Here is a 12,070-nt window from a genome sequence, read left to right as displayed (position 1 = left end):
ACGATTCTGCACATATTCAAACATTTTAATAATGAGTTAAATATAACTTCCATTAGTATTACCCATAGAAGCAATAACATAGAACCGTGATGTAACCATCCAAAGGAATGTTCATTATAGAGGGAGACCTAAAAAAAATACGACTATAGCGTTCTTCGTTTGTCTTATATTATCTCTATGAAATACACAGACTTGCACGTGTTTGTACAATAATTTAAAATATTAATATTCACGCTTTGTCAGGCTGCGAGACAAAGAGGGAAGACGGTGCCTTTTTACGGTCTCTTTTTTAGCGGTCAATAATTCACTTATTGCGTTTCCTATGCTTTTAAGCCTCTATGTTATATAACCTCTTTGGTATTACCACGTACTTAAAACTTCGTATATGGATGGCTTCATTATGAAGTGTCTGAAAATTTTAATTTTTTGAATAAGTTGCAAATTAAATAGTCCGTTCTTTTATTTAATTATTACTCCCTGATTCAAATTTTTATTTTGTTGAAAGATTGTTTATGACGTCAAAAGTCAAGTACTTAACTAAACCAGGATTTAAGACTGGGTTATAGGATTTTAAACATATTTCCCGCGAGAACGAGATCATTTTAGTTTTTGAAATATATTCAACACTCGCTAGACTATCAATAGCCCCAACTAATGAAGTTCTACTTTAATCTATATGATAATGTGTAACAGAATGAAAAATCTCAAAATAAATTGATATTTATGTGTGTAGTTGGTCGTTAACTATTAAATGTTACTACATACCGTCTCAACGGAATTTCAGCTTAAGACTTGTACTTCATTGCCGAGGACTTCATAAAATATTTAAAAAATAATACATAAACACACTTTTTCGAATTTATAAAATAAATATACTTAGATCTTTCACTAATTTTTTGTTTCAAAAAGTCTGCGACACGTAACTTGCTACAAAATTCTTAGTTATATATTTAGAAAAAATAAAGAAAATTTTCTAACGGTTCAAATTAAATAACTTAAGTTACACTGTCAATAATTTGCCCTCCTAAATTTTTATTGTTTAAAAATTAACTTATCATGCTATACATGCCGTCTCAATGGAATTTTAGCCTAACGCGTTACGTACAAATACTGGTCCCTATGAGAAAATTGGGTTGTTAAAAAAAAATTTTTTTCGACAAAAATGGAAAGATCATTATGTAAGTTTTATAACAAAACTGTTTTTATTTGTTCATGATACTTTTTAAAGTTACAGACAAAACTTAAAAGAGAAACGAAAACGCCTGACAAAAAATGTACGTAAAAGATCGTGTAACGTCATAATGTTAATATAATTGTAGACAGTTTACACTATTCAATTAACATTATTACGTCACAACGGGCGTTTCCGTTTGTCTTTTGTAAAGTTATTTGCAAATTTAAGACTTATATGATTTTCTCATGGATGGCATTGTCAGAATTGGACCAAATTGAAACAGAACCACACGGGAAGCCCCATATTTTAAATAAAAAAAGAATAATCTAAATCGGTTCACCCAATCGAAAGTTCTGAGGCAACAAACATAAAAACAAAAATACAGTCGAATTGAGAACTTTCTCCTTTTTTTGGGGTCGGTTAAAAAGTGATTACCTTTTGTTTCGGACAGTTTGTTAAAAAATTAATATGATTAAATGAATAACAAATATCTTATACTTTGTCAAACTTATTACTGTCTGTCCGAAACAATAATGAATCGTAATTGAAATGAAAAGGTCTATTTAAATTTGCACCCTCCAAATTTTCTGTCGCTTCTAAGTGCTTCCAGGACTATTTTACATTTGTGTTGTATAGTACCCAGTGATATGGCCTGGAGACGTATTTTTACGTACAGTTTTTCGAATAATTAACAAAAGTTCTAACGAAATTAGTTGGAAAAAATTAACTCCAATTCAATATGGCATAGTTTTGAAGCTAGATAGAATGGTTTTCCAACCTGTTCCTAATCAATTTTAAATATTTTGCATTTAGTAAGGGTCAATTATTTTTCTGGTTAATTTTAAGTATTCTGATTTCAATCGGAAAAGAATTGTGTTTTCTTATTCGAGTATTTTATTTTCATGCATGTAAATCCGTGGCGCCACGGAAACCGTAATCAAACTGAATTTATAAAGTGTTTTTGAAAAAATTGCATGCCTTAAGTACATTTTGAATTCAGATTTATTACGGTGTAAACGCTTTAAAAAAAATATCGTTAAAAAAAATTGTTAATGTGATTGTTAAATTAAATGTGAATTTTAAGACTGAATGAAAGAATTAAACAACGAAATTGTATTTTTGAAACTTGAATATGAATGCCATCTTATATTATATTGTATATAAAAAACGTATTTTAAAATTGGAGCAATAATTTGACGAATTATATTTTCAAAAATTAGTCATTTAATTAATTTTTAATATTATGCAAACGTTAAGACTCAAGTTTACAATATTTTGTATAAACGTTTTAGAATGTATGTTTTTTTTTCATGTGTAAAAAGCATTTCGAAATATTAATTTATATTTTCTATAAAAATAATAAACTAAAAAATATGTTATTTATTTTTATTTCTTTTGGAAAACTCCTCTTGTTGAATCTCTTTTCACAGATTTAAATAAAAATCAAATTTTCTTCTAATTTAAAAAAAATAAAAGATAAACAAAAAATTAAAAAAGTGTTTTGATGAGCGCATGCGTACAATGTGTAACTTTAATCAGAAGGTTCTTCCCACTTTCAAGATTAGTAGCCATTTTTGTCTATTGTGTCATATTGGTTCACTGTATTCACAAATAAGTTTTATGTTTTAAATTATTAACAAAATTTATTAAATAGTGCTTTTTTAAATTAAATAAATCTGAAGTAATAAATTTTGAAGAATTTGTTAAATTAATTAGTATAATTTGTATAGGTTTGTGTATATTTTTAATAATTTACGCATTTAATAATGACAATTTAATAGTAAAATTTTTTTTGTCTCACTAATCTTATTGTTCAATTAATCCATGTTTATTTATTAAATTTTTATTAATGATTCATCTATTTTTCTCGATGCATTGTCTTTCAATATATTTAATCAGCTGATTTTATCATATTGTACATTATTTTCAGCCCTTAAATTCAATGACGTTTTCATTTTACGTAAACAACGAGACGTTTTTAAGACTTCCGTATATTAGATTATAACTTCCATTAATTAATTCGTGGTTTTATTTCAGATATTTGTGATAAATTCTTGTGAAACATAAATAAAATGGCTTCTAGAAAAAAAGCGTTGCTGAAAGTGATTATTTTGGGTGATTCAGGTGTAGGCAAAACATCACTTATGAATCAGTATGTGAATAAAAAATTTTCAAATCAATATAAGGCAACGATTGGGGCTGATTTTTTAACAAAAGAAGTGGTTGTCGATGACCGAGTGGTTACTATGCAGGTTAGCTTTTTTAATTTTCTATTTCAAATTCTATCGAAATGTTAATTTTGATTTTATAACTAGTGATAAATGTATTTTTCCAAATCGTTTAAAAAAAAATATTAACTCATCTTCTTTATATTTGAGTCTGGGTTTTTTCACCGTATCGAGTAACAGCTATGAAATTTCTGAACGTTTCTTTTACCTTGAACTGTTTTCAAGGGAAATTCCGATTTAAGGAACAGTGTTGCCAGACCATTTGGAACAAACAACAATAGATGGTACCTTTAAAAAAATGGTAGACTGTATTTTCACTTACATACGGATTTTTACCAAAAAACTCATAATTTGCAAAATAAATAATAAAAATATAAATTTTCCAATATTTTTAAAAATCAAATTCAAAAAATCCGTCGGAAGTGCGCCATCTAATAATGTATGGTGAGAGGAATAATAAAAAACGTTAGATTAAGAAGAAAGTATGACGGGAGAACTTATCAAAACACGGTGTATCTACTGTTTTAACGAAATATCTGCCAACACTGTTAAGGAACCGGAGTTTTTTTTTTATAAAATGAATATTGAAACCACTGAATGTATTTTTATATCTAAAAACCATCAACCTTGGAAATTGGAAAATTTTGTTTCTTTTACTCATTTTATTGAATGCCAGACAAATTATTTTCCATTATTCGATTATCCGTCTGTTAAAATAATAAAAAACGGATATCTATTACGCTTTATAATGTAGTAGTACGATTCCTTATTCAAAGATTAGGGTTACTTGAAATGAATTTTTGTTTATAAACTATTAACTAAGCATGCTAGAGACTGCGAAGCCTTGTAGTACTTTTGAAAAACATTTTCTTGTTGATTGCTCACATTTTAACAATTTCTAAAAATGAGTTTGTGGGGTAAAAATTGTTTTTAGTATTTATTTCTAGATAACATAACCCCCAAATTCTAAAAAACTTATTCTTTGTTACCTGCCTGCCACAATCATTTGAATCCAAATTTTGACTAGTTATAGTAACTAAGCTAGAGCGTTGAAATATATATATGGTGTCCCAGGAGTAAGGGATGCCCTTGTTGCATCAGGTACAATATAAAATTAGAAAACAAAAAATCTTTTTCCAATTTTGATCCGGTGCACGGATAATTAATGCCTACATACATTCGCACAAGTACCAACATCTCTTTATACACACGTTGAAATTCTCGCGTCTCACTTTCGTATTTTCTTACTATTTCCTGCCCTACTTTGTCTTGTCGCTGTAGCCCGCTTTTGATTTGCTGCCTGTTTTAATTAATAGCTAATTATCCGTGCATCGGGTAAAAAAGTGGAAGAGGATTAATCGTCTTAGAATTTTATTTTCTACCTGATACAACAAGGGCGACCGTTACTATTGGGACACCCTTTATAAATAGTGAAAGTGTTGAGAAATTCATTTGTTTTTTTTATATGTATGTATGAAATATATAAAGATGTACTAAGTTTTATACCATGTAGATATCAAGGTATTCTAAGTTTAGTTCCAAGCTTGTAACGTTTAAAAAAATTGATGTTACGAACAAAATTTTGGTATAGGTGTTCATAAACTCACCTAATTAGTCTATTTACGGTTGCCTGCTCGTCTGTCTGACAACACGATAACTCAAAAACGCAAAAAGATATCAAGCTGAAATTTGTATAGCGTGTTCAGAGCGGAAAAAATGAAGCCTAGTTCGTAAATCAGCAATATAGGTCAATTGGGTCTTGGGTCCGACCGTTAGAAATTAACAACTTTTGTTTGAAACATTTTTTCTTGAACATCTTTGTTTACCCGTTAGGGCCCAAAGTAAGTTAAGAAATATAAATATTATAAAGTATGTATACAGTATATATAGTATGTATACTGAGGAATTGAGAGAAAAGATACTCTTATAAGTTTGTGTGTAAGAGTGGCTATCTTTTTTTATTTATATGACGTAAAAAAAACCATTGCGTAATCAACACTGCCTATACATGGTATTTCAACAATTAACTCAGTCAATTGTTTGTTTTCACTTGTTTTATTGATCTTTAGTAGATTTTGTAATGATAGATGTGAATATTGATTATGATTTGTAATTTTTTTTAAATAGATTTGGGACACTGCCGGACAGGAACGATTTCAATCATTAGGAGTTGCATTTTATAGAGGAGCAGATTGTTGTGTTATTGTTTTTGACGTCACAGCACCGCCTTCATTCAAATCCTTAGATAGTTGGCGAGATGAATTTTTAATTCAAGTAAGTATTATTAAAATTATTTTCTTAATTGAACAAATATCGTATTCGTTTATATACGCCTTGGACATAATCGCGAAATGCTTACAGATTGTTAATGATATCGAAAATCTTCCAGATCTAGGATGAACTATAAAAAAATTATACGTTTTCGTTTCATGAAAATTTCACATATTTAAATCGAGATTTATATACAAAATAGGAACTTATTATTTTGGTGCGTGCATTGACAAAATGGGTACAAAAAATTTTAACAAAAAAAAACCGACTTTAAAAAAAAAAAAATTCCAAAACAAATTAATATGCACTAAAAAGTATAAAAAAAATAACGATAATATAATGTAGTTAAAATTATTGTTATTTTTGGAGTCTGTGTCAGCCAAGAAAACAACTGCGACAGCAAAGTTTGCTACATTTATTTGGCTGACACCGACTCCAAAAATAACAATAATAGGGTATTATACTATTTTTGAAAAAGTACCTCAAAATGTTGATTTTACTAATAAAAAGCCACCAAAAATTTATTTCGGAAAAATACACACGCTTTCTTGCCAAAAACTTAAATTAAATTTTAAACCTTTTTTAAACTGTCAAAAACGCGGGCATCCAATTTGATGACGTAATATCAGTATCATTATACGAAATAACACAAATAAGTTTGACAGATATATTCATAGACATCTGATTATAATAAATATGAATACTTATTATCTATGGATATTTTATACCCAGCTGTCTACACTGAACTAACTGATGGTCTATGGCTCATACCGATATGACATCACAGCAGGGCTTACCCGCGTTTTAGGTCACGTGATATACAGTTTAAAATTTACGATTTTTACTATTTTTAAAGAAAAATGTGCTTTTATGACTCGAAATCAGAATATTTAAGTATATTTTTACATAAATTTTAACTTTTTTCTAATTTCATAATTTATTTTTGACTAACGATAATACCCTATTGTAACTACATTATATTATCGTTATTTTTTTATTCTTAGTAGAGAGCCTTAATTTGTGGTATTCCATTTTATATTAAAATATATTATGTGATTAAATAAATTTAAAAACACTTATTTTATTGTTTAACCACTTTATTATTATTTTACGTTTTAAATACATTATCTAAATCCTTACTAATATTATAAATGCCAAATCAAAGTACCTATATCTGTCTTTCTGTATGCTTGGTTTTCACGGCAAACCAATTTTGTATAGGGATACCTTTAACTTTCGAGATGCTATCTTGTTTTATGAAAATCAACTACTAAAAAGGTAAAAAAGAGAACAAAAATAGTGCTAGCATACTATGTGTTGAATATAAAATCAACGGATCTAGGTCAGAGGGTAACGATTTATTTTTGTATTAATCATTTGGAAGCGGGCGGGTAATCGTTTGACTATAAAAAGTATTAATGCTAGGCATTTTAAACAAAATATAGTGCGTCTGCCAAACAACCCTGTAATCTGGGTAGATCCAATGATATTTTACCAGAATGAAGTCATAGTATATATCGAGTCTTATGGATTAATTTTATTGAAACATAAATGACATCATTATATTAGTAAAGAAAGCACGTGCTTTTGTTTTAAATGTAATGTTAGTCATATAATATAATAATTATAATTAATTAATACATACAAACTTGTTTATAGGCAGACAATTATTTTTGTAATAACAATAATAAAAAAAACTGTATATTCAATTGGTGTTTTTATATAAAAAATGAAATAACATATATTTAAATATAATATTATTAACTTAGCATCTAATTATTACGGATATTTGTACTGTGACCTTCGTATTATCTTATAAATATTTTAAATAACTGAACATAGTTACTGAGTCAAACTATCATGATAATATGTTATAATAATAACAATTGTTGATTATACAACAATTCTTTTGCCTTGGTTTGTTTTGGTATAAGCGGCTTGATAACAGAATCTTAAGAACCTAAAAGTTAGATGAAAATATATCAATTAAAATGATTATTATTTATATGGGCTGATTCAAAAATTCTTTTACATACTTCAAGTTCTTGTATGAGTTATAAAAATGATCGTATACGTTAATGGTAATAATAATAATAAATAATCGCAAACGGGTTTGTAGCACTTATATCTAGCAATAAGCTGATAACTATAAAATACAGGATATTGCCGAAGTCAAATGTAATTTAGAAAATCCAAAGTTTCTCTGCCAGCATTTATTGTTCCAAAGTTTCGTATCAATGCTTAATCCCCGTAAGTTTCTAAGGTGCACATAACACGAAAAGGTGGTTCTTTTATGTATGCCCTTTATATGAGGCATACACTATCCTTATAAACTGAAGTCGGGCATGGGCCACAATTCAAAAAAAAGTTTAACTGTACATAGATGGTGTTGTTGCGATAGAGAAAGGACTTATGCTTCACTAGATCAAAAGTTGCAAAGTTTGAAGAGGGCCATCATGTTCTGACATCAGATTGGGTCTAGTTTCCCCGGGTTACATTGATAGTCAATGAAGATCCTAAAAGATAAGAGATAGAATAACACTTCAAATTTGAAAATCCTCGTAAAAAATTTAACATTTTTTTTGAAAATCATAAGCTTTGGGGAATACATTTCATTATTGCATTTAATCCAAAGAAAACACTAGCTAGCTAAAAAATGCTTTAGCCAAAAGTTGTCAAGGGCAATATAGGACATTCGCCTGTGTCCATGACTTTGATCTGAAAATTTAGTTTCATGGTCATTTGACCTCGATCTTCAAATGATCTTGAAAATTTACCTGAAGTCAAAAGTTATTAACACAGACGAATGATCTTTATAGTCCTTGATAAATTTTATCTAAAAAATTTTTCTAAAGCTAGAAAATTTTTTTCGATTAAATACAATAATGAAATATTTTTAAGTTGCATTCTAATTTAATTTAAAGTGTTATTCTATATCTAACCATAATAGATTAAAATATTATATCCTGTATACATAATTCATGCAATGAAAAAATTCCCTGTTTGGGCCGAAAATGCTTTAACGAACCTCTAATAACTGTTTACCTCAACATTCTTGTACTGTTCTTACGTAGTTTCAAATGTGTCATCAAAGAGTCGAGTCTCTATCATACCTGTCCCCTTCGGATATATCAAGAGATCTTATAGTCTAGTTGTATCCCACCTTCGAGCACCTTAACCTAACTTGCTTTTTTATAACTTAAACACTTTAATTTAATTTGGGTATTAAATGGATTATTAGCGAACTGAACGTTAAATTATTGGATTTATTAAACTTGAAACGTAATTGATTTGATGCTATACCTTTTCTATGGACGTCAAAACAAGATGATAAAATTTTAGTGGAAAACAAATTTTGCTTTCGACTTTCTATGGTTTTAGGTTAATTTTATGTGAAGTTTTTTTTTTTTTTTATAAATATTATACTGCGTGTTTAACTACTATGGTCATATACGCAGTAACAAAAGTTTAAATGTGAAAAATGTTCCTTATAAAAAAATAAGCAACTTTTGTTTGAAACACTTTTTCGTAAACTAGTGGTCTTGTAAGTGATTTTCGAAAAAACGAAAAAAAATTCTATAAAATAATTTCGAAAGTTTTTAATAATCAAAACAAATGGCGATCGTAGAACCGCTGTTATTATGTTGGTTTTATAAACTTTTCTAATTTATTAAAATGTAAATAGTAACATTCCACACTTTCAATACAGGATATTTCAAAAATTAACTCAGTAAATTGTTTGTTTTCACTTGTTTTTATTTTAAAAGATTTTACAACAAAAGTTAATCATTTGAATTATTTATTTGCAGGCTTCACCCAGAGAACCAGAAAACTTTCCATTTGTATTGTTGGGTAACAAAGTGGATTTAGAACCTCGTTCAATATCATCAAAGCGTGCTCAACAATGGTGTCAAACTAAAAATAACATTCCATATTTTGAAACGTCAGCAAAAGAAGCGATTAATGTTGAACAAGCTTTTCAAACAATTGCACGTAATGCATTAAGTCAACAGGGTGATGTTGATCTATACAACGATTTCCCTGATCAAATTAAATTAAATAATCAATTAAGTAGTCAACGTGATCAACGCAATAATGATAATTGTGCGTGTTAGTTTGCAATTCAACACTATTTATAATTATTGCCATCGATCGAATCGATTTTCATTAAAGAAAAACATGTTTGGAAAAAATTCATTTTTTAAACATAACTATTGCTGATTCTAGAAAAAAAAAAACAACGTATTTTACGATCATTTTCGCTGTACTATTCAAAAAAAATTTTAAGCCATTTTTTTAAATTGGATTTAGTTTATTTTAAATTACATCGGTAGCTTTCTTTTTATCTAAAAACTCCTGCTCAAAATTGAAAAAAGACAAAAAATTTTAAATTCCAATGAAATTGTTAGTGGTACAGCGAAAAATCGTAAATGCCCGCGTTTAATAAATATAATCAAAAAATTTTTTTGAACACATAATTCGCATCTTTTTGTCGTTTTTTCCAGTCCTTGTTCTCTAATCAATAATTTTTAATCGCTTTATGAAAATAATAAATAATTAGCGACAATTGTTTTTTTTTATTCCCAATTTTATGTTGTCAGTACAATTAATTGATTATCTAATTACACGTTTAATTAATTAAAAATAAGTTTAAAAATACTATATTAAAATAAAAATAAAAAAATGAAACTCTGTGGTGTATAAAATAATATCATTTTATTAAACAAATTTTATATTATATATTATTATTATTATTATATTTATTAGTTATAATACAAAAGAAAAAAATGTTAAAAAAATTGTAAATTAAAATAAGCATTAAATATACATATAAATATATTAATTAATATAATTCATTATATAATTATTTCTAATTTTTTATTTATACAAATAAAAGTGAAATCACGCCAGTAAAATCTTACAAAAAAAAAAAAAAAAAAAAAAAAAAAAAAACTAAAAAACGCAATGCAAAGCTGCTTTTATAGTATGTTATTTGGACCCCACTTAGGGCAGTGTAAAACTACGTTTTGCAAGCAAAAAAAAAAAGTGCTACCGGCGTAATATTTTAAAATATTTTTTCACACTCCCCTAAGGGCTCCAAATAACATACCAAAAAAGCAGCTTTATATCGGGTTTTGCGATTTTAATGTAGAATTTGAATGGCGTAAATTATTTTAAAGAAGAAGCTATTGAGACACAGAATAAATGAAATTGCGAAATACAGTCTACCTTTTTGTATACTCAAAATAGAGATAGAAAATAAATCATTTTTGTAAATAGTGCGAGATAGAGAAAAATTTACTTATCAGATACTTGTTTCTGAAGCAAAAATAAAATTAAACGATGGAAGATAGCAAAACTCGTTGAATACTGTAACAACAGAATTAAACTAGATTCGACTAAAAAGTTAGTCTTAGATATTTTGTATTTCGATCAATTTGGTGTAGTTCATTGATTTCAGTTGAGATCTACTGGAGTAAATCTAAGCAAAAAAAGGCTGTTATATGGATTAAAAGTTCGAGCAACGAAATTTTGTGGTTTTTCTTTTCACATCAAAATAAGTATTTTTTGAAATTTTTTACTTTCCCGGAGTGGTGCAACATGTTTAAAAAACAAAATGGCGTCAAAAATTGAATTTTTTTCAGAAATTTTATCATTTTTATTTTATATTCGCAAAAGGGGACATCGGTGCATATCCAAATTTGGTAGGTTTGTAGTCCATGTTAAGAACTACTCCTCATAATTTTTTGGAGGGGTTTCGTCCCTTCCCCTCCCAGTTATATATATATGTATACATACATATGGTAAAACAGTTCATTTGACTGTAAACTGAAAAATATTTGATTGATTTTAATGAAACTCATATCAATAGTAGGTTTTATTACTTACAACTTTCGGTTAAAATTTTAGCGAAATCCGTTAAATAGTTCGGCCAAAATTTCCAATTTAGGGAATTGTTTAAAATAGCTGCCATTTTATGCCGTTTTGTCCTACGAGGTTAAATTTTTTTTTAAATTGTAGCATTTTTTATTATCTTTTGATTTTATAATAAGTGGCTTACCCGTAAAATGACTCCTTGATCCATATTTTTGCGACAAACGGAAAATTTAACACTTTCTGGAAATAATTGTTTGGGGGGTGTAGGGACTGGCTTTGGGGGGTGTTTTTTGCTTTGGCATGAGAAAACTATTTTTAAAAGAGGTCTATATGGTTTAAAGCAAAATTTTTAAGTTTTAACCCCAGCGCTGTAAGAGGGAAGGGGTGTATGAAATAAATGTATCTTAAAAGATTTTAAAAAGAGGTCAAAATAGTTTAAAATGCTAAAGTAACCCAAAATTTTAGATGTTTTTATTAATATAGCACTTTTTACAACATCCACCCCTTCCCCTCCCGCTTT

At 28.0% G+C, this 12,070-nt stretch overlaps 1 protein-coding gene across 1 annotated transcript; it reads left to right on the top strand.

Annotated features, from left to right (window-relative positions):
• Positions 1-2,748: 2,748 nt before the first annotated feature.
• Positions 2,749-10,238, top strand: LOC123298603 (ras-related protein rab7). The gene is made up of 4 exons (XM_044880686.1): positions 2,749-2,904; positions 3,212-3,426; positions 5,530-5,676; positions 9,483-10,238. Exons 2-4 carry the CDS (start codon positions 3,247-3,249, stop codon positions 9,786-9,788), a joined length of 633 nt encoding a protein of 210 aa, XP_044736621.1. The 5' UTR covers positions 2,749-2,904; positions 3,212-3,246; the 3' UTR covers positions 9,789-10,238.
• Positions 10,239-12,070: the final 1,832 nt, after the last annotated feature.

This window comes from Chrysoperla carnea, chromosome 1, assembly GCF_905475395.1.
Source record: "Chrysoperla carnea chromosome 1, inChrCarn1.1, whole genome shotgun sequence".
NCBI lineage: Eukaryota > Metazoa > Arthropoda > Insecta > Neuroptera > Chrysopidae > Chrysoperla > Chrysoperla carnea.
The sequence above is the reverse complement of the archived record's forward strand: the minus strand, read 5'-3'. Positions and strand labels throughout refer to the sequence as shown.